This window comes from Squalius cephalus (assembly GCF_949319135.1).
Source record: "Squalius cephalus genome assembly, chromosome: 12".
In the NCBI taxonomy this organism is placed as follows: Eukaryota; Metazoa; Chordata; class Actinopteri; order Cypriniformes; family Leuciscidae; genus Squalius; species Squalius cephalus.
In genome coordinates, this window is record NC_137133.1 from 26,522,210 (window position 1) to 26,544,759 (window position 22,550).

Below are 22,550 nucleotides of genomic sequence, written 5' to 3' on the forward strand. Positions count from 1 at the left end.
TGTAAATAAAGTGGTAAAAAAAAATATTTGTGCAAACAAAGCATTTGTGTCGCTTCATAAAATTAAGGTTAAACCACTGGAGTCATATTATGGATTATTTTATGATGTCTTTACTACCTTTCTGGGCTTTGAAAGTGGTAGTTGCATAGACTGTCAATGGAGGGACAGAAAGCTCTCAGATTTCATCAAAAAGATCGTCATTTTGTGTTCCGAAGATGAACAAAAGTTGTTTAGAACGACATGACGGTGAGTAAATAATGACAGAATTAAAATTTTTTGGTGAACTAACCCTTTAACCTCAAGTGTTGCCTTATTGTTCTTTTCTGATTTTGGACACTTTCAGACCCATGTGAGTTTGACTGTATCTACGAGCCATTAGACGTAAAGAGCAAGAAGATCCACGTGGTGGACAGTGGCTTGACCTTTAACCTCCCTTATCCTCTGATTCTAAGGCCTCAGAGAGGTGTTGACCTCATCATCTCCTTTGACTTTTCTGCCCGACCGAGTGACTCAAGTCCTCCATTTAAGGTTAGTACTAGGGCTGTCAGTTCAACACTTTTATTTAGAGTGATAAATTATAAAAACAAAGCAGGAAAAGAAAACATGTCACAGTAAATATTATAAATGTGATTTATTTTATTGATTAATTATCCATTGATTAACATGCATATCATGTAAAATCATCAACATCATGTATGACATGTAGGTTTTGTAAATGATTGGTCCTTTGTAGGAACTTCAGCTAGCTGAGAAATGGGCACGAATGAACAAACTTCCGTTTCCCAAGATCGACCCAAAGGTGTTTGACCGGGAGGGACTGAAGGAGTGTTATGTGTTTAAGCCCAAAAAAGGAGAAAGGAACTGCCCAACTGTCATCCATTTCGTCCTGGTCAATATCGAATTCAGGACATTTAAAGCCCCAGGTGTGTGTTAATTTGTTTGTGCAAGCGTCTGTTTACATAAAAAAATTTTTTTTTATGAAATGTCAGCTTTGCAGATTTACAATCAAGTCCAGGGATCTCCTTTCTAAAAAAAACCTGAGATCTTTCCAGTTGCGTCTTTATCTGTTTACACCGTCCTGTGATTCGCACATTTGTTTGTGTTGGAAGGTCTGTGTTTGACGTTTTAATGAGCGGGCTGATTTACATTCCATTTTATATAATGCATGAAGTGGGTGTGTTTCTATATTTATGTATTCAATCTGTTTATATGCTTTAGAAGACAAAGATTATGTTTTTTTTTAACATGGAAAATCATGATGATCAACAGACTGGGGACTTGGTCATCGAAAGATCAGTCATTTCAGATCACTCAAACTAGTTAAAAAAAGAAAAAGAAAAAAAGATCAAGATGTTTTAAACAAAAGTGTGGTTTATTTTGAAGGTGTTCCACGTGAAACAGACAAAGAGAGAGATTTTGCAGACTTTGACATCTTCGATGACCCAGAGACGCCCTACTCCACATTCAACTTCCAGTATTCCAATCAAGCTTTCACTCAGCTGCATGATCTTATGGAATTTAACACGCTTAACAACATAGAGGTCAGTCCAGCTCAGATTCATGCTTATTTATATTCTTGTGCAGGCTTGTTTGAATCAGGTTCTGAACTTCAATGTTTCTTTTGCCTCATGTTTAGGCTTATTCATGCAAGTCACGTTTTAAATAATCTTTCATTCTTTATCTAGGTCATCAAAGAAGGCATAAAGGACAGTATCTTGTATAGGAAGGAGATTCCATCTCGCTGCTGTGTCTCTCTTTCTCTCAGTGAAATACAAAACAAAAAACTCCTGAAGAGGGAGTCAAAAGGACAAGCATGCCAATAAGGAGGCGGTGTATCATGGCATTCTCGCCACAGGAAGTTTACAGATGTCACACATCTCATCATGGAAACTTTTTTTTTTTTTACTGAAAAATAACTCAACAGACTGTGAAACTAGAAGGTCTGGTTTGGTCCCCAGAACATGTTTTCATGTAGCCTTTTAAAGGAGGAGGGAGAACTTGTGACTGACACCATGAAAACAGCATTTACAAAGTAATTGTTGTCATTAAGTTGTGCGGATGTAGCACTTCCAGAAAGTGTGGTGTGAAGTGCCAGTGTAAATGTAAACAATCAACTATTTCTTTCATGATTCTTAGTTTGAGATTTAATTCTTGAAGACTTAAACCGGTATTTCCCCCCAAAAGAAACTTCCATCATAATTCACTCACCCTCATGTCATGATGTTCTAAACCTGCATATTTATTATCTTCTGCAGAATATAAAATACATTTTAAAGACAGTTGGGGTCCAAACAGCATTTAACTTTCATTGATAGACAAATAAGAATGTCATACATGTTTGGAAAGACATAAGTAAATGATGACAGATTTCTCATTTTTGGTTGAACTATCCCTTTATTGCAAAATTGTCTTCTGATTATAATAAGTGAATCAATCCCAAGAATGTGACTGAAAGCACCTTTGGGCATTTGGCGTGTTTGTGTATGGTTTAATGGCAACTGCTAAAACAACATATGAGTCCTGATTTATCTTTTATGACCTAAGGGAGTGCCTCAAAAAAAAGAAAGGAAGATCCTGAGGTACAAAACAAAACATGAAACCATGGAAATCCCACCATCCCACAATCTTGCTCGAGTCTGTTGAAGTTTCCATTTAAATGCCGAGATAGTTTTTATTTCTAGCTGAGTCATTTCCTTTTACCCGTAACCACTATTGTCTGTTAGTAAATGAATGAAAGGGAAAGTAGAGGAGCTGTTAGTTAATCCTTAAACCGACAAATCAATATCAGGATGATGTTCTAAATTATTTTTACACCGTACAACCATGCGGTCAGTCCCAGTAGGTCATGCAGGTAGCACAAAAAACACTGACTTTATAAAAACTAACTTTAGCTGGAAAATAACTTTATTAAAGAACCGCTATAAAGCCAAAACAATCTCTGTTACCTTAAATTATACGTTTATCTCTGTAAAGCTGCTTTGAAACAATCTACATTGTTAAAAGCGCTATATAAATGAAGATGACTTGACTTATAATATTTGCTCCACTATACCTGCTACATCAGTGAATGAGGACTGGCTGTTTTAGATGACTGAATGTAAAGTGTTGCTCTGATGTCTTACTATAGAGCATGTTTTAACATTTGTTAACATTATACCCTAATGGATGCTCATGTGTATTAGCTTATTAGATTTATTGACCAGGTTATTGGTAGTTTGTACGTGTAGACTCACACTGATTAAGTATTAATTCACTATTTATTCATATAACCATTAATACTTATGTTAAAAAAGAGTTGTATGATTAACTACAAAGAATTTGTATGCATTGTTTACACTTAATAAAACATCTGATGGTGAGTAAATAAAAAATCTGACCTTAAATGTGTGAATGATGAGTTATTGTCCTTATAATGCATTTCAATGCCATATCATATTAGTTGAAACTGATGTTTTGGGTCCTTTGTAAAAGCTAGGGACATTCTGACCTTCATTATAAGAGGATCTGTTTTCAGCTGAACGGTCTTTTACCCTCTTATATATCAGAAAAACATCTGAATACTTTAGCAGATGCTCATATGTTCTCACCGCTGATCTCATCATTCATGATCACATAAAAATCATACTGATAGTTTCAAAACATGTACCATAATATGTAATGTTATGTACAAATACACAAAATATGTATCATATAAATGCCTTTTGTAAGTACAACTAAAAATGTTACTTTAACTTTAAGTAGAATATAACAAGCAATGTTATTTTAACTGTAATCCAACTTTTATACCCTTTACAGACATAAACGTGTGGATAAAATGAAGGTTGTTTATTTGGACCTGATGATGCTTAATGAGCAACGTCATAAGGAATGCCTTTATGTATGTGACTGGAGGCGAACTGTAAAGCAAAGTATGAACCTCTCATTTTAAACATCCGCTGCCTACACGGTTATTAGCAGTATATTGAACTCCTAATGTCTTTCAACTCGTTTTAAAGATAAAAAGTCATAGAATACGGATGAGTGAATCTTCAAAAAGCTTAGTTTTTTTAACCAACTGAAGGCTGTCAAACAGTGTATCTGATAATGGCCAGGGTTATGCATCGTTTCACACTTGTAGAAATGGGCGCGCACTTTTTTTTCTTTTTTTTTATACCTTGTGTCAAATAGAGTTTCACTCTTATCAGAATGAATTGTGATGCCAGAATGTAACATAAACTGCCTCAATGCTTACCTCAATAAATATCCAAGCGCTGCCTATGGTTTCAGAAACTTTCGCTCTGTTTAGGCTATTCATCTGAGGCAAGCAGTAAAACATTTTCAATGTTGTGTTAACTGGAGTGATGAAGAGAGAATTATTTTTTTATTTATGCTTCATAAAACTTAATACAACCAACCAAAGTGAATTGAGCTACTTTGAACAATATTTTCACAAACGACCTGCAGTTATCAAAACAGGTCACTTAGGCCTACCATTCGAAAGCATATTCATTCATTTAATATAATTGAGCTAACAGATATATGCAAATGAAGGCTTATTTATACTTCTGCGTCGGACCTACGCCAGAGCCTCTACGCTGTAGGCAACGCGTTGGTTTTCATTTACTTCTGAAGTATAAATTGGGCTTTAGAAGGTTAACCCAGGCCCCAGGGTTTACGTTTACAGTGTGAAATCTCGAAACCTGTAGGATTAATTACTTACCGAGCAACAGTGTGAAACAATAGGATTAGATTGAATGAATACGTTTACCCGCCGTTTAGAATGAATTAATAACATGTTGAAGTGTGAAAACATTTAAAGACAGCGGAAGTGTTCTGGCGCCATCTACCGTCACCTGACCACCATGGCACCTCTGCATTTTTAAAATAGTCTCTCCATAACTGTTGCTATTGAATAGACAGCATTAATTAATTTAATTTAAATCATATTTTAACATAACATTTTAATATTATTATTTTAATTAGGCAGGAGCAGAAATTGAAATTATAAGTTGGAGGCAAGGAGCAGAAAATTATTTCAAGTCGTCTTGCAGACCCAGTACCCATTCGAAATTTGCTGAGGTCCCCTAGTGTTTTTTTCTTTTTCTTTTTCTTTCTTTTTTAGGAACTTCACTGGACTATTTAGGAACCTCCGCTGTACCCCGATAGAGGGCGCGCTATGCGGAAGTGATGGAATCCATCACTGACTACAGCTACAGACGGTAGGCTGCAGGAACCGCCAGGCTCGTTTAGCATAGAGGACTGTTACATTGTGTCCGTGCAAAAGCGTTTAGCTTAACATCAGACGGGGAATAAGTTGCCTTCATCATGTCAAAGAATACAGTGTCCGATCGTTTCCGGAAAGTGGATGTGGATGAATACGACGAGAACAAGTTTGTAGACGAGGAAGAGGGGGGAGAAAACCAGCTGGGTCCAGATGAGGCAGAGGTGGATTCTCTCATCAGACAATATCCTTTTTTATTCACCAACATGTGCATGATCTCATAAAGTCTTGCATTTTCAGAGCCTCCAGCTCATAAAATAATCTCCGTGTGCTTATGCTTGAGTGGGTAATTATGACTAATGGACGTAATGCGGCTAATTAAATATTTTGCTCCATAAAGTGTGCATAAATAAATCATTGAAAGTAATACCGCAAATTGCTTATTAGCAGTAGAAGCAAAGCGATTTAAGTATTTTGTTTTCATTCAGCACGTTATCATGTCATGACATGCACTGATTGTTCATAATTCATGAGTTGCCTGATAGACCAGCTGGCCTGGAGATTTCTGTACATCACAGACTCGACTCACACAGAACTGGGTTGTGTGCCTTATTCTACTCATTTACCTTTATTTACTAGACGAACACCCATTCAGTGGATGCAACAATGATAGCGTGGTCTATACAGTGTCCGTCTTTTACAGTTTACAAAGTGAGGGTCGTCACAAATGTCCTATCGTGCTGCATCATGAACGGGCAGTAGTTCAAATTCAGATCTCTGAAATGTCCAGACATGTCTTGACATTCCAGACATTGTTATAACTACAACATAATATTTTCCAAGCTGTGTGGGGTTTCTAAAAACGTTTCTGTAATTTGAAACGTGCATTATTTTAGTACAAGGAAGTTGAATTCATGTCCTTATATGTCCATTTTGGAGTACCCAGGGCTTATTTCCTGTTTCTAATGGTTTTTTTTTAGTCCCTATGGTTGCCTTGTGATACCTCAAGTGCAGCCTGTCCACAGCATGCATAGATGTTGAAATTGTGTTATTATACACATACAGTATATGGTGTTCTTCTTAACTCCACTCTGCAGAGGGAACCTCATGGGTGCTCTGCAGGCAGTGTTAAAAAATCCACCAATCAACACAAAGAATCAGAACGTCAAGGTGAGCCATGGCACATTTTAAAGAATTTAAAATTGTATAGAAAATGTTGCATTATTTGTGTTTGTTCTAGAGCTGCTGTAAAGCCAAAACAATCTCTGTTACTTTAATTTCCTATCATCACTGTAAATCTGATTTGAAACAATCTATATTGTTAAAAGCTATATAAAATAAGGTGACTTGACTTGACATTTTGCTTATTGCCATAAATGTGAACATGCAGCTAACTTCTCTATTAATGCATCATACTTGTGAAGTGATAGGAACCCGAATTTTTCTGACCTTTTGTAGGATCGTGCTGAAGGTCTGGTGCTGAAGGTCCTCAGCTCTTTCAAGAGTACTGACATAGAGAAGGGAGTTCAGTCTCTGGATAAGAATGGAGTGGACCTGCTCATGAAATACATCTACAAGGGCTTTGAGCGGCCGTCCGAGAACAGCAGCGCTGTCCTGCTGCAGTGGCATGAAAAGGTAGGGTTAATAGTAAACGCAGTAATGTTTTAATAGCAAAGCGGGTGTGTTGTGCTCTTAAAAGAGGTCAGTAGCTCAATTCTCAATTCTCCTCAGGCTCTCTCTGCAGGTGGTGTGGGCTCTATCGTGAGGGTCCTAACAGCCAGGAAAACTGTGTAAACCGCAAGACGATTAGCACAGCGCACAGAAAACAACAACAACAACAACAACAACAACCTGCCGAGACACTCAGAACAAAGCGATGACTTTCCACAGGGTACTGAAGAGGACCTCTCATCAAATTTCAATGCGTTTTCACCCTCTTCTGTTATATCACTCTTCACTCACATAGTCAAAAAAACGCATTACCGTGCCATCAGTAGTATGTTAGACTTGCCGTAGCTTCTCTCAGGAATACTTGTCTATGCTCTTCGGTATTGTAATCAGCAATTCTGAATACAAGGAACTTGTTAGAGTTTTATAAAATCTTACGTTTATTATTAATTTACACCATGTTCATTTCAAGCCATTCACACACATGCAGACTAAAATAAGTCACAGATTGGGCGGTGTGTCTTAATGGCACTACGTCTGTCCACATTGACTTTGTGGGATTATGAATAATACTCTCTGGTGCATTAAACCTTCCCGTCACTGATCCCTTCTCGTTTGTTCTAAATCGGCAGACATTATCCCATAGAATTGAACTTTCATACTCGTATAAGACAAAGTTACACTGCTGATCTTGTGCATCATCTGAAACAGCTGCTTTATTTTCTTAGCATATGTAGTCATCTCACTAATCCGTGACTTTCACTAATGCTGTTATACATGTCTTGTCTTAATGTATCTGTTTCAGCGTTCCAAAGCACTTATTGACATGGACCATTGTTATTGTATGTGTCAGAATGCATATGTCTGTATCCATTGTATATCTGGATTTGTGTTTTAAGCCAACTGTGTTGAATACTGCCTCAAAGCAGATCATTACTGATCCAGTCTGATCTGAGACATACCGTCTGATCAGGGACCTGCCTCTACAATGCTGTAATACACAACGACAGTGCAGACACTCAATAAACCAAACCGGTATAATGACTGCCTTACAAAATATTCCTTTTTTATGTTTGTGCTTTTGTGATTGAATAATAAATTGTTAAATATACATCTGATGAACTGACTTGTATATTTCTAATTTATATATGTTGGAATATTATGGTGAAAGCTCTATTGACAGCATGAATGTTTTTACAAACTGTGTAAGATTATTTTCCCTGATAATTGATATCGTCAGTGAAATAGCATTTAACCCAGAATATTCTTTCCAATGTACACTTCAATTCAAAAGTTTGGGTAGTAATAGTTATATTTTGTTTGTACCAAGGCTGCATTTATTTATTAAAAATACAGAAATACTGTGAAATATTATAAACTTTTATTTGAATATATTTAAAAATGTAATTCCTGTGATGTAAAGCTGAATTTTCAGCAGCCACATGATCTTCAGAAATCATTCTGATATGTTGATCTGATGCTCAAGAAACATTTATCATTATAAACAGTACTGCTTTATTATTTTTTTATGGAAACCATTTTCCAGAATTCTTTGATGAATAGAAAGTTCAAAAGAATGGCATTTATTTGAAATAAAAGTCCAAGGATAGGAATAATCGAGTGAGAAGTTTTGAACCTTTGAAGCTCTAGAATGAATGCATAAAAAAATAGATTGTATATTTTATTGCTTTTTTAAAAAAGGGAATACAACATAGTATTACAAATAAAAAAAACAAATACTTATATACATATCATGACAATAGAATACACCTTGATTACTGACAAAGTTACAAAAAAATAACTCCAAATGTGTATAAACTTGTAATGATAATGAGACATTGCTATTATGTGCATAATTACTGGTTGACAATACTCACTTCTTGAGTAAAGGTAGTGCTTACCTGAGGTGGACTTCCTTTTCATTTTTACTGCAGATGTGGCTCAAACTCAAACCTCATCATCATCTTAACAAACACAAATTTAAACCGATAAAATCTTCCCCATCTCATTTCATAGAAAGCAATGGAGGGAATTGAGTTTCTTTCATATATTCAAGCAATTCCCAATAATTTAATAGGTAGACATATATGCAAATGTGTTCTATAACACCACCCATAGTCTTGCTGTACATTCTGATGAAGGATTCTTGCAGCCAGCGGAGTGGCTGAACCGTTAACCCGCCTGCGGTCTTAAAACTGGTTTCAAGTCTCTCCAATGAACTCCAGAGAGCAATGTCATCTGTCTGCAGGACTCAGCAAAAGCGCTCTTCCAGCCTACAAGGCCTTACACGTCAACATGACCTGTGAGAATCTCTTCAAGTGGCGGATCTGCACTCACACAAACACACTCTCACATACAAAGATGTACAGTTCTCAGTCATGCTTGTATAATAACGGCACCATTCTCAGAGGTTGCGCTTTAAAAGATTTTATCCATTTGGACTGGGTTGTAAATTTGTATCTGTCAGTATATTACTGATATGGCTGATTTTGTTGTTGTTGAAACGCCACTAAAATTACAAGAACCTCTGTGCCATGAGCTGTTTTTTGGCCTTTTCTTACACATACTTTGGTCTCACGAACTCGTCACTTGATTTAATGATCAATATCTCAATATATAATAGGCTTTCCTGTAGCTCAGTGGTAAGAGCATTGCGTTAACAACGCAAGGTTGTGGGTTCGATCCCAGGGGATTGCACATACCTATGTATAAATGTATAGGATAATGCAATGTAAGTCGCTTTGGATAAAAGCGTCTGCCAAATGCATAAATGTAAATGTAAATGTAAATCTCAAATTATTCCACTGGCATACACACTTGCAATCTCTTGTTTCTCTCCAAAAATCCTCTCTTCTGTCTCCGTCCTGGTTTATTTTCACAGGGGTGCTTCAAAACGTAATTTTCTTCCCTTTTCTTATCCCATTAAGAAACCCTTAATGTGGGATGTTTTTTTGTTTTTTTTGAGCAACCTCTGATCATTCTCTCTCTTCGTAGGCTGTGGGATGTAGTAAAGTGCTCAGTACGGATAGGCTGAGACAGCGATGTAGACAATGAAGGTGGTCTGGTACTCTATTCGTCCATCGGCGCTGTAAGACAGGGCTCGTACCTTCATGCGGTATGTGTGAGGTTCGCGCAGAGGACGGGTGGTGAACAGAACACCTTTGAGGTTTTCGTCCCGGAGGGCGAAGGGCAGAGTTGTGTCCTCATCGACCACTAAGAAGGAAGTGCGGGGGTGGACGACTCCATCCTGTGTGTAGGCAACCAGCCGGATCAGGTCCTGATTGGCGGCGATGCCGAAGGGCAGGGACAGCAGTTTGTACTCCAGTGCATACGGGCTCAGGGCGCACTCCAGATCATTGGGCGGACAATTCTTCAGGCAGAACCTGAAAGGAGAAGCAGAACACACTTTATTTAGAATGATCAACTACTGTAAGTAAAAACCGACAATTGCAAAGAAAAGAGTGGCAGTCCCACCCTGTGGTTGGATCCCTCTGATAGTTGGGAGGGCAAGGTGTGTCGATGCATTGGTAACTCCCTCTCATGTTGAAACACATCCTGTTTGCCCCACACTGAATGTTCTGCTCCAGGCATTCATCTATGTCTGTCCATATACATACCAAAAATGAGCAATACGAAACTCTTCTATTTAGTATATTTAGATTTCTTTAGATTTTGTTAGATTGCTCTCTAGAGAAGTTAGCACATGTGTTATATGTTTTTTATTGTACATCTTCATATTCTTACCTTGGCAGGTTTTGCCATTGCTCATAAGGCGATAGCCGTTGGGACACAAACACCTATGGCTGCCTGGTGTGTTCATACACTCATGTTGACATGTATCCCTCTGTTCACATTCATTAATATCTACAAACACAAGATGGGTAATTATTAATGGGCAATTTTCTGGAAATCATGCAATGCAAGTGTCTCCATGTCTTACTATTAATATGACTAATAGGACATTGAACATCTTCCTAAACTTTTTTTGCACATATACCAGTTTTCACAAAATATCATAAAAACACACACACTGCATACTTTTTAATACATTCACTTATCAGTTACTGTAATAGTAGCAGTTTACAATACTCTAACCGTTTAAAGATCAAGAATATAGTATAACGTGTCATATCACACATATACATACATGTAGCATTTGACATGAAACCCAAACTCCACTACAGATCAACTCTTGTAGTTACCTAAACACTGGCCATTTTTTGCCTTAAAACCAGGGGGGCAGGTATTAGTATCCCTACGACTGCGTGAAGGGGCATTGTTCGGTCTGTTGGCCACGTGACGCCCCCCGATGGGGACATATGAGTGGTAACTCTGGGAAGTCAGGCTATGGTAGCGCTGCTGGTAGGAGCTCCGATCAGAGGAGGACTGTGATGTTCTGTACCCATATGAGAAACTTTCATAGTTGGGCAAGCGCTCGAGTCCGGCACAGGACTTGCCATCACCCAGCAGGTGGAGCCCCGGTGGGCACAGGCACTTGTAGCTGCCAGGGCTGTTCACGCACTGATAGGCACAGGGCACTGGTACCAGCTCGCACTCGTTTATGTCTGCTCTCACAACAAGGCCAACACAGAGATAGAGAAATTGGGGAAAAAAGGTAAAAAAAAAAATATATTTTTTTTTAAAAAATGAAAATGAAAATAGGCAGATCAAAAGAAGAAAATAAAAAGAAAGGGATGAGAATACTGGACATGAGTAGATATCCCTCAAAAGCATGTTTCTCATGCAGAAATATTGTGTTTTTGTTGTAAAATATTGTGTATTTAGTGATTCCTCTTATTTATATTAAAACCTCCTGTGGTGAAAATCAAGTTTTTAATGTTGTTTATATGTCTGTGTGGTGTTATAAATTTGCACATGGCTTGTCTTAAAGCATATTGAAAAGTCAACACCACTGCTGAGTATTTTCTCCCGAAAATTTAAGTGAAAAAAACTCTCAAAAACGCGGTTTGAAATCGCTGGTGTTTCTGACGTCAAAAACTACCTTGTAACCAATCACGTCAACGTGTGGGATTTAGCATATCGTCATTATTATGCTGCGAAGCTGGGGAGTCTCAAGAGAAGCCAGCTTATTCCAGTATATTTTTCTATTGCTATGAAAAATTGAGTACATTTAGCAATAGGCCTATAGTGGGTGAATTATGTATATGATGTATATTACGATGTTATGTCAAACTATATGCCTTTCTCCAATGACGTTCTAAGTTGTTCAAAGCATTTGTAAGGATGCTGATTTTTAGAAGGCCTACATAAAACACATTACCATTCTGATACATCAACTTGTAGACGAGCATGTATGAGTGAGTGGAGGCGGGTTCATTAGCATATAAAGGAAGCAAGGGTGTAGAGTTACATTCAAGCTATTTTAAGGCATAAATAGATTTTTTTCACATGATTTTTTTTGTTTGTTAAATATGTAATTTTGGTGATCAAAGATGACTTTTAAGGGATACAATTATTGACTACAGGGGGACTTTAATACATTATATTCAGTTAACTCAGTGATTCATTTTCTGAATTCAGAACTGAAGAAAAACTTTGAATGCCAAAACTTTCACTAAAGGACATGAAAAATTTGCCACAGCAAAGCATAGCACTTCTGGGGAGAATCCCAAGCAGGAAGTTGAAGGGTAAGTTCAAAGATGATAGACACAGATAGAGGAATGACAGAGTCATTATAGTCGTGCTGGCCTTGCTGTGAGTGTGAACCTTACCAGTATAATACAGTACCACTCACAATTACATCTGTAGCAACTCAGACAGACTTGGATCCTTGATTTGGTATCAGTGACTGTGCCTTCTTTGTTTCTTATGGTTATAGGTTGGTTAGTTTTAAAGCACTGTGGCAATATAAGCAAGCTGTGTGGAAGGAAGTGACATCACAGGTTCTGAATGCTGTTTAGGTGAGGGTTGGTACACAGAAATGAACTGTAGCAAAAGAATGAGGTAGGTAAAGATGAAGGGAGGGATGCAGGTTGGCGTTTGGCAGGAGAGCAGCCCGGGATGTTGGGTTGTTGGGAGAGGATTAGATTTAGGTGTGGGGGACACTACATACCAAGGCAGGGGCGGCCCACACCCTGAGAGCGGTACCCCCTCAGGCAAGTGCAGTGGTAGCTACCTCTGGTGTTTTCGCAGATCTGATTATACCTGCACTGATGTGTGCCATCATGGCACTCATCAATATCTACAAGCAGAATAAAAATGTATTATTTGATTTGATCATAATCTAATTATGTAATTAAAAAATATATAAATAATAACACAAATAATTTATATTTATTCTAAATATAAACAAAACTTGTTTTATTAATTTAAAGTTTTACTCACACACACACATATATATATTATTTTTTTGTAACATGTTTGGGCCCTCAGCCCAAAACATAAGCAACAAGATCTTCACAAACCTATGCATGTGCTATTGCCTCCTTTGGTCATGCCAGTAGGGCAGAGGTCAATGCAAGTGTATCCACCACGTGTGTTTTTACACTGTTGATCTGAGCGACACACTCTCTGTTTGCATTCATTTATGTCTGAAGAGAAAGAATCAGCTCATTAGTTTCAGTTGCATAATTTTACAAACCCAGCAAGACTAAGCTATAAACCATGAGACAGGTTTTTGATGTACCAATACAGCGACGATTCCTGAGTTGGTACCCCGGCTCACAAGCACAGCGGAAGCTGCCAATGGTGTTTAGACAGTGCTGATGACAAGGGTTGGATTCCTGACACTCATTCACATCTGTAGAAGCAAGATAAAAGCAATTGAAATGCATGTTAGCATGAAGATAAATGAATAGAGAGAATTAATATAAGATGCACTATGCCATACAAAAGTACACATATAAACAATATACATAAATAAACGTAATAAAACTAGGGATAATTGTGCACCTAAGCAACTCAGCCCATCTGCTGTCCTCCTAAAGCCCCGGCCACAGCGCATCACACAGCGATATGAGCCAATGGTGTTCTCACAGTCTTGTCCATCATGGCACATGTGCCCACCCTGTGAACACTCATCAATATCTACGGTAAACAGAAATTAAAGCAACTGTTCAATAACAAATCATACACTACCGTTCAAAAATGTGGGGTTGGTAGGATTATTGTTTTTTAAAGAAGTGTCTTATAAATGAAGTCTCTTATGCTCACCAAGGCTGCATTTTGTTTGATCAAAAATACAATAAAAACACTAATGTTGTGAAATATTATTACAGTTTAAAATAACTTCCGTACCCTGGCATGTTCTGCCATCAGCTGAGATGGTGAGTCCTCGGGGACAGGAACAGTAGTAAGTGCCTATAGAATTGTGGCAGGCATGTGAGCAGGGGTTTCCATCCACACACTCATTCTCATCTTCATCAGCAAAAAAAGGACAAGCAAGCACAGAATCTCATCAATGAAGGAACTCCTTGTATATTCACAAATGGAGACTATTATCTGTATTATACAGTAAAAGCAATACTGTCTGACTGTACCTGCACAATATGGTCCAGCGGGGTCCAGTTGAAAACCGCTGGGACACTGATTACTGCGCTCTCCTGAGGACAAAAATATATTGTAATTAAAGAAGGATCGCTTTAAAAACTCATATAAACTATTAAATAAAACAAAACTAAAACATAATGATAGGCTAGAATCCAATGATGTGTAGGGATGCACTGGACTATTCATTTTGCATTACATTAAATAAAAAAAATGTAACCAGGCATTAAAACATCGTAATATAGAGAATAAAAATGGAAAAAGGTTTAGTATTTCTTAAGTCCAGCATTGAAAAAGCTTGATTTGGAAACAAATAGATGATATATGATATCTTCTTCAAATCAAATCAAATCAAATCTAATCAATCAGAATGATGACTGATATATCACAGATACTGAATGAAATGATTTCCTAATGTATTTGTGTATCGTACCTTTAGCAATAGTGGCATGGATGGCAAACTCAAGCATCTCTTCTAGTGGACGGTACAGAGCGCTGATAGCCGAGGCGTGGAGTGTCTGCACCAGATAGGGCATCTTTCCTCTGGAGGGTCCATATGTGATGGTATGATTCCACGAGTAAGGCACGCTGACCCTGTCTATACTGAACATACGTGTAGACAGAGCATACAACTGACCAGGACCAGTCTGGATGTAGTCTTCAGTGTAGTCCTGGAAGTTAAAAATATATATTTCAATGTGAGTGATAAAGTTTACATTGTTAAGCATTCTATTTTCAAAGTATAAAAAGGTAAAACAGTTTGTGAATTCAGTGATGGAGAATCAACCTTGAGACTGATGTCTGCATTGGAGGGCAGTTGCAGGATGTGTCCGTTTACTACGATGTCCAGCAGAAGCGCTCCATCTGAGTCGAGCCCTCGTGCCACATGGGTAATTCGGAGAATCTCTCCTACAGTCAACACAAATTTAAAAAAAGAAACATTTGAGGAAAAATGCAGTTTACAAGGATTACTACACATCAAATTGATTCCTCTTACCCGTGGCAAACTCCACCTGAGTTTCACGTCTGAAGATGCCATCTGTGAGGGTGTAACCATTGACAGCTTCCCCCAGCTCCTGTGCTGTGGTCCAGTAAATGGGGTTCAGGATGGAGATCAACTTCCTCATAGCAGACCCTGGATGATTTAGCAGAACATATACAAGCACCAACTTAAATTACAGTTTTTAATTCATAATCTTAAACTACAACCCATAAAGATTCTCTGATATTCATATACTGAAAAATACTTTACATACATTACATTTGGAATATTAAATATGATGCATTGCTGCTCGTAACAAAAACTAAGCAGCAGAGACTGACCCAGGCTCCTGGGTATATTAGTGATGGTGGCCTGTATAACTCTCCCTCCAGTGGGACTGCTAGAGATGGTGGCGTTGAGGATGGCAGTGCCAAACTCCACATCATTAATGTTCCCGATGATACTTCCTCTCGCTTTCTGAGGGCCACCTTAGAGAGAAAAGTGGAAAAGTTCAGACAATGAGTACAATCATATCTTGTTTAGTTAACTTAAAATCAAGGTCAGAAATTAACCAGTGGTTGGGGAAAGTGTTTTGTCAAGTTCTCTCATTCTTTTCTAGGCCTCTATAAAGATTTCTTTCAAAACAGGGTTTTGTGCCTCTATAGTCACTGTAGTGATCTATAGCTGTCAAACACCTGTTTTCCTCAGTGTTGGGGGTAACGCATTAAGTGAGTTACGTAATCAGATTACTTTTTTCAAGTAATGAGAAAAGTAATGCATTACTTTTAAATTTACGACAAAATATCCAAGTTAATTTTTCAAATAAGTAAATCAAGTTAAAGGACAAGTTCGGTATTTTACACTTAAAGCCCTATTTTCAGATTGTTTCTGATGAAATAGAATGGTTAAGAATGAAATTTGGACAGATGCTGCTGATCCGAGAATTTTAGGTTTTTGTGTTATCACCCCCCCACCTTCACAATGGCTCAATAGGTGCATCTATGAACTATCCTTCCTAAAACGCATTCAGCTTTCGTTTACAAAGACTTGAAACTCACCGAGTGGTCTGTGGTGTTCACTGATATGCTCACACAAAAATCGCTGCAAAAGATGCCTTCCAACAGGTTTTATCGTAGTTTATGTGCAACTCCATTGACTCGTAATGGATGTGCTGTTAGGTATGTTATTACTCCGCCGCCGGAAACGGAGTCACCAACTGGGCTGGAGTGTCTATTATTTAAGCTCTCAACGGAAGAATGTACGGGTGTGAGACGTTTGGAAAAATAGATCCACAGTTTTACAACGAATGATAACTGTTGGAAGGCATCTTTTGCAGCGATTTTTGTGTGAGCATATCAGTGAACATCACAGACCACTCGGTGAGTTTTACGTCTTTGTAAATGAAAGTTGAATGCGTTTTAGGAAAGATAGTTCATATATGCACCTATTGAGCCATTGTGAAGGTGTGTGTGTGTGTGTGTGTGGGGGGGGTGATAACACAAAAACCTAAAATTCTCGGATCAGCAGCATGTGTCCAAATTTCATTCTAAACCATTCTATTTCATCAGAAACAATCTGAAAATAGGGCTTTAAGTGTAAAATACCGAACTTGTCCTTTAAGTTGTTTTCCCATTTATTGACTGACACCTCTCCTGTCCCCATGTTGAGAGAAATTGTGAGTAAGTGCAGAGGGGTTGAGTGCGCTGTGTTAACATGATGGTTATTGTAGCTCTAGACTAAATGAGAGCAGGCATTTACTCATCTCACTAGCACAAAAACAGATTCAATATTCCTCAAAACGCATAAAAACAGGGAAATGCAAACTCAGAATTTTACACAAAGTATATTTGTGTTATTTTACATAGGTTTATATAATTAATCTCACTGTCTCGATGTCTTTGCTGCTGACCTTTGATGACCCAGTTCAACCATTCTAATAAGCAAAAATTACTTTACATTAACAGCACATTTGTGTTTTATTTTTTGTTTTATTGCTAAAGTAAGAGTGTTGAACATTCTTCTTCTATGTAATTTCACATTAGATGTGAAAGGGCCTTTACATTTGCCAAAAAAAGCACTTTTGTTGTTTTGTTATAATAAACCAAACAAGCAAGGCCAGTCCAGGAGAGAAAAAGTAACGTAATGCATTACTTTCCATAAAAGGTAACCAAGTAACACAATTAGTTACTTTTTTAAGGAGTAACTCAATATTGTAATGCATTACTTTTTGAAGTAACTGGTATTCAATGTTTCAATGTGTAGCTAATATAATGCCGCGTTCCAGGCAACCTGTAACCCGTGTTTTTCCAACCTTATACTCGTGAAAATGCACTGGAACTGCAGTCAAACCCGTGACTTCCCACCCGTGAACTCGTACTAGATCGATGTACTCCCAGTTACGAGTTGGAAAAACACGGGTTACAGGTTGCCTGGAACGCGGCATAAGCTACGTAAAAACGACACTCGGTTACTAGCGTAACCTCGGTTCTCTCTAGAGAGGGAACGAGTGTTGCGTAAGTTTAGCTTACGCTACGGGAAAACTCCTTTTCTCGAGAATACTGAAGCAAAAAAATTATCCTTTAATTTTTAGAATGTAAAACGCATTTGCTGCAGCAGGCAGACATAGGCGAGACAGCTCGCGCGCCTATTGGCTGCTCTGCGGCAACTGCTGCAACCTATCAGTGCATCTTGGCATGACTCCAGCGCCAATGGGAAGCCTTCCCGCGCTGTCGTCATAGCCCGCCAAAACAGGGTGTGGCTTCAGCTATAAAACCCCCCTGCACAGGTTGCACAAGTGATTTCAGTTGACTAGAAGCGAAACCAAAGTGCAGCACAAGCAAGGCAGGCTACGCAACACTCGTTCCCTCTCTAGAGAGAACCGAGGTTACGCTAGTAACCGAGTGTCGTTCTCTTACGAGAGTACTCTCGTGTTGCGTAAGTTTAGCTTACGCTACGGGAACCCTATGTAAAACGCCGTGCGTGCTGAATTTCAAACACTTATGTCCCAAGGGCAGTGCCCGGGGCTCATGTAAAGTGAAGCAATCACAACGGCATAACAGGGCGGGACGACTCGGTGTTATGAGATAGGTGCATTAGCGTATATCTATACAGTTAAGGCAGTATGACCACCTTAAACTGCGTGGGCCACAGGACTTGCAGTATATTAACAGTCTAGTCAAGCCGAGTTGGGTAGACAACGTTAATATAGCATTATCAGACTGAGAGCAGTCTGGCCTGTAATGCGGGTACTTCCAGGTTATAAAACCTTACAAATGTAGACAGCGAGGCCCAGCCTGCTGCCATACAAATGTCATGGATAGAAACCCCACTTGACCATGCCCACGATGAGGCCATGCCTCTAGTCGAGTGGGCCCTCACCCCCAAAGGGCAGTTTAGACCCTTGGATGCATAAGCTGACGCGATAGCGTCCACTATCCATCTGGACAGGGTCTGTTTTGAGATGGCTAGCCCTTTAATGCGGCCACCGAACGAAACGAAAAGCTGCTCCGATTGCCTGAAAGCGGCAGAGCGCTCTACATAAATCCTTAATGCCCTTACCGGGCAGAGAAGGTTAACCCCTGCCTCACTATCAGACATAGGGAGGGCCGAGAGGGAGATAACTTGCGCTCTGAAGGGAGTCGTAAGCACTTTAGGGACATAACCGTGTCTTGGTTTGAGGATGACCTTAGAGTCATTAGGCCCAAATTCCAAGCATGTAGCGCTTACTGAAAGCGCGTGCAGGTCGCCCACCCGTTTTACTGAGGCTAGCGCCAGCAGAAAAGCGGTTTTAAACGATAGGTATTTTAACTCTACCGTGTGTAGTGGTTCAAACGGTTCGCCTTTCATGGCCTCGAGGACCGTGGAAAGGTCCCAAGCCGGAACCGAGGGTGGCCGAGGAGGATTCATCCTCCTAGCACCCCTGAGGAAACGAATTATGAGGTCGTTCTTTCTTAGCGACTGGCCGTTTGCGGGGTTTGTGAACGCTGCTATGGCCGCCACGTACACTTTGAGCGTGGAAGGGGTTCTCCCGCTGTCCAACAGCTCTTGCAGGAAAGAAAGAACCACCATTATCTCACCTTTTAGCGCGTTTAAATCATGAGCTGAGCACCACTCAGCGAACACTGACCATTTAGAGTTGTAAAGCCGTCTAGTAGACGGAGCTCTCGCCTCTGTGATCGTGTTCAGCACTCCCTCTGGGAGGCGCAGTGGTGGTAGTTGATCGCCCACACATGCAGAGCCCACAGCTCGGGGTATGGGTGCCAAATTGCTCCCTGGGCCTGAGACAACAGGTCTTTCCTCAGCGGAATCGGCCATGGAGCCGCGCTCCCTAGTTCCATCAGTTCTGGGAACCATACTTGATTCTCCCATAGTGGAGCTATGAGAAGTATCGAGCATTTGCTCTCCCTGAGTCGTTTGATTACCTGTGGTAACAGAGCGACCGGGGGAAAAGCATACAGAGGGCGTCTGGGCCAGTTTTGGGCCAGCGCGTCCATCTCTTTCGAGAAGAACATTGGGCAGTGAGAGTTGGCTTGCGACGCGAACAGGTCTACCTCTGCTCTGCCGAAAACGTCCCAGATATTTCGCACCGTGAGGGGGTGCAGGGACCACTCTCCTGGGGAGAGCTTTGCCCTGGATAGCATATCTGGGCCCACATTCAGGACGCCCCGGCACGTGCGCCGCTCTCAGTGAGCGCAGATTGTGCTGGCTCCATATGAGGAGGCGCTTTGCTATTGCAAACAGGCTCGGGGATTTGAGGCCGCCCTGGCGATTTATGTAGGAAACCACTGACGTGTTGTCTGTTCTGACTAGAACGTGGTGGTTCCTCAGTGCAGGGAGGAAGAACTGAAGGGCATTCTCGACCGCTTTCATTTCTAGACAGTTTATGTGGAGACGCTTCTCTGCGTCTGACCACAGGCCCATAGAAGGTCTCCCTTCGTATAGGGCGCCCCAACCCGTGTTGGACGCGTCTGTTGAGACCACTTTGATTCGTGAAGCGATGCCCAGGTTCACGCCTGACTGGTAACAGCCGGGTCTCATCCACGGTCTCAGGGCGGAAACGCATGTCTGATTCACCGTGAGACGGAGCAGACCTGAGGTCCATGCTCGCGCTAGTACTCGCCGTCTCAACCATAGTTGAAAAGGGCGCATATTCATCAAACCCAGCTGCAGTACCGACGAGGCCATGAGACCCATCATCCTCTGGAACACTCTGAGGGGGAGATATTTCCCCACAGTGAATGTCGCTGCCAGGCGCTGTATCACTGCCGCGCGTTCCTGTGTCAGGCGCGCCCCCCTACAGCTGAAGTCCAGTTCTATCCCCAGAAAGGAAATTTTCTGGCTGGGGAGTAGAATGCTTTTGGTCCAGTTGACTCTGAGACCCAACTGCTCGAGATGGGTCAGCAGTATTGTTCTGTGTAACACCAATTCTTCTTTTGACTGTGCTATAATTAGCCAGTCGTCCAGATAGTTCAGGACTCTCACGCCCCTTCGTCTGAGGGGCGCGAGGGCCATGTCCATGCACTTCGTAAATGTACGAGGTGCCGAAGACAGGCCGAAGGGAAGAACGGTGTACAGATAAGCCTGACCCTCGTAGGCGAACCTCAAGAAGGGCCTGTGACGGGCTGCTATTTGGATCTGAAAATAAGCATCCTTCAGATCCACTGATATAAACCAGTCCCCGGGTCGAATTCGAGCGAGAATTTGTCTGGTTGTAATCATTTTGAACGAGCGCTTCATCAGCGCTTTGTTCAAGTGTCTGAGATCTAGTATAGGGTGGAGCCCACCATCCTTCTTTGGTACTAAGAAGTAACGGCTGTAAAACCCTGACTCGCTCTCTGCCGAGGGGACTGTTTCCACAGCCCCTTTTCTCAGTAAATTCGCTATTTCGGTGCGAAGTAGGTGTGCTACTTCCTGATTCACCGAGGTTTCGACCCGGGTGTAGCTACACTGGTCATAAATGAGTCCACGCTTCTTACTGATGTTCACATTCACATTTATTCTTCTCTGAAGTATCATGAAACACCGTGAAAACTAGAAGATAAACAAAACAGTTTCAAGCACAAAGCACCCAGAGCAACATTCATATACTCTTATTTCCTATGCAGAACAATACAACAATGTCTCACATTTTTGTAAACAAAATTTAACAGTATTTAATAAGTTATTAAGATAGCTCAATAATTATTACCGTGTTCGCCTGAAAGACCAGCTGTAGAATAATAGGCGGGAGCTTAAAAGTTCGCTGTTCTCACCCGCCACTCTCTCTCCTCTCTCGCGCTACTCTCCATTCTTCCGGGGTTAAACATGTGACTAGCAATAACCAACTTTTCTCTTCTTCATAAATTTAACAAGAGCAACGTAACAAACAGTTTTAAATCACACTATTACTCAGGATTACAGTAAACAAAACACATTGTAATTGCATTACCAAACAACTTTATCGTCATAAGGGGTTGCGCATGAACAACTTCCGGTGTAGTCATGGAAACGAGTTCACACTGGACTTAGCGTCAGCTACACTCCCACCAAATGACCTTTGATTAATTAATAACAAATCATACAACCTTGGTGTTTTGTATGCATATTAATCCGACAAATCAATGGTTATTTCAAAGCATATGTTAAGGTCACTCATAAAACATCTGAAAACTGAGTGATATGGTAGATCCACAGTTATAAACTCTCCAGATAAGATTGATATGCAGAATACACCACATGAAATTTAAATGTTACAATATCAATTGAGAACACTTTTCTCACTACATAAAGGTTCAAGAAAATAATCTTTTCATAACAACAGAAAGGATTTGTGAATTGTTTGAATTGTTTCAAATTTGAATTGGTCAGAGACTGACTGCACCAGAGTTATGAAGCAGAATTTTAGCTGCTTTCTATGAGAATAACTAACTTCTGAATAGGTCGCTCAACGATGGATGGCTTGTTGAGGCGTTCACCCCTTTTTCCTAACTTGCGCTCTCCAATCTGTATTGTAACTCTTCGCACCAATCCATCATCATTTTCATGTACTTTAAGAACCCTGGCAAGTTTCCATTCATTACGAGGGAGCTCTTCTTCCTTTACAATGACAATATCTCCGACTTGCACATTGCGTCTTGGTGCATGCCATCGTTGTCTAAGAGTGATGTTGACCAGATATTCCTTCCTCCACCTGTTCCAAAATTGCTCGGACAGATA

General features: G+C 40.1%; 3 protein-coding genes across 6 annotated transcripts in view; 2 read left to right on the forward strand and 1 right to left on the reverse strand.

Annotated features, from left to right (window-relative positions):
• The window catches only part of pla2g4ab (phospholipase A2, group IVAb (cytosolic, calcium-dependent)), a 33,443-nt gene extending 30,056 nt beyond the window's left edge, over nucleotides 1–3,387 (forward strand). For 2 of the 3 annotated variants that reach the window (XM_079888787.1, XM_079888786.1), the window contains 4 exons: nucleotides 344–528; nucleotides 734–923; nucleotides 1,384–1,541; nucleotides 1,686–3,381. In XM_079888787.1, the coding sequence (XP_079744913.1) occupies nucleotides 344–528; nucleotides 734–923; nucleotides 1,384–1,541; nucleotides 1,686–1,823 (671 nt within the window). In that variant the 3' untranslated portion in view covers nucleotides 1,824–3,381. Of the gene's footprint in view, nucleotides 1–343; nucleotides 529–733; nucleotides 924–1,383; nucleotides 1,542–1,685 lie in introns of all 3 variants that reach the window. The other variant, XM_079888785.1, reaches the window with a different exon arrangement.
• Nucleotides 3,388–5,135: 1,748 nt separating this feature from the next.
• arpc5b (actin related protein 2/3 complex, subunit 5B) lies at nucleotides 5,136–7,979 on the forward strand. Its single transcript, XM_079887363.1, has 4 exons — nucleotides 5,136–5,444; nucleotides 6,298–6,370; nucleotides 6,659–6,835; nucleotides 6,932–7,979. Exons 1-4 carry the CDS (start codon nucleotides 5,305–5,307, stop codon nucleotides 6,992–6,994), a joined length of 453 nt encoding a protein of 150 aa, XP_079743489.1. The 5' UTR covers nucleotides 5,136–5,304; the 3' UTR covers nucleotides 6,995–7,979.
• An 805-nt stretch (nucleotides 7,980–8,784) lies between these two features.
• hmcn1 (hemicentin 1) overlaps nucleotides 8,785–22,550 on the reverse strand; it is a 135,862-nt gene continuing 122,096 nt past the window's right edge. The window contains exons 94-107 of one of the 2 annotated variants that reach the window (XM_079887364.1): nucleotides 15,698–15,844; nucleotides 15,372–15,509; nucleotides 15,162–15,283; nucleotides 14,808–15,045; nucleotides 14,368–14,430; nucleotides 14,126–14,245; nucleotides 13,781–13,915; nucleotides 13,515–13,628; nucleotides 13,294–13,419; nucleotides 12,942–13,070; nucleotides 11,071–11,433; nucleotides 10,613–10,732; nucleotides 10,343–10,469; nucleotides 8,785–10,251 (exon numbers count right to left, since the gene is read on the reverse strand). In XM_079887364.1, the coding sequence (XP_079743490.1) occupies nucleotides 9,885–10,251; nucleotides 10,343–10,469; nucleotides 10,613–10,732; nucleotides 11,071–11,433; nucleotides 12,942–13,070; nucleotides 13,294–13,419; nucleotides 13,515–13,628; nucleotides 13,781–13,915; nucleotides 14,126–14,245; nucleotides 14,368–14,430; nucleotides 14,808–15,045; nucleotides 15,162–15,283; nucleotides 15,372–15,509; nucleotides 15,698–15,844 (2,309 nt within the window). In that variant the 3' untranslated portion in view covers nucleotides 8,785–9,884. The remainder of the gene's footprint in view (nucleotides 10,252–10,342; nucleotides 10,470–10,612; nucleotides 10,733–11,070; nucleotides 11,434–12,941; nucleotides 13,071–13,293; nucleotides 13,420–13,514; nucleotides 13,629–13,780; nucleotides 13,916–14,125; nucleotides 14,246–14,367; nucleotides 14,431–14,807; nucleotides 15,046–15,161; nucleotides 15,284–15,371; nucleotides 15,510–15,697; nucleotides 15,845–22,550) is intronic. The other variant, XM_079887365.1, reaches the window with a different exon arrangement.

What these genes read in the sequence shown, in the direction of transcription:
- arpc5b (XM_079887363.1), top strand. Translation starts at nt 5,305, where the DNA reads ATGTCAAAGAATACAGTGTCCGATCGTTTCCGGAAAGTGGATGTGGAT. An exon ending in CAAAGAATCAGAACGTCAAG is followed by an intron (nt 6,371 to 6,658) that starts GTGAGCCATGGC and finishes GACCTTTTGTAG; the next exon opens with GATCGTGCTGAAGGTCTGGT. An exon ending in TGCTGCAGTGGCATGAAAAG is followed by an intron (nt 6,836 to 6,931) that starts GTAGGGTTAATA and finishes AATTCTCCTCAG; the next exon opens with GCTCTCTCTGCAGGTGGTGT.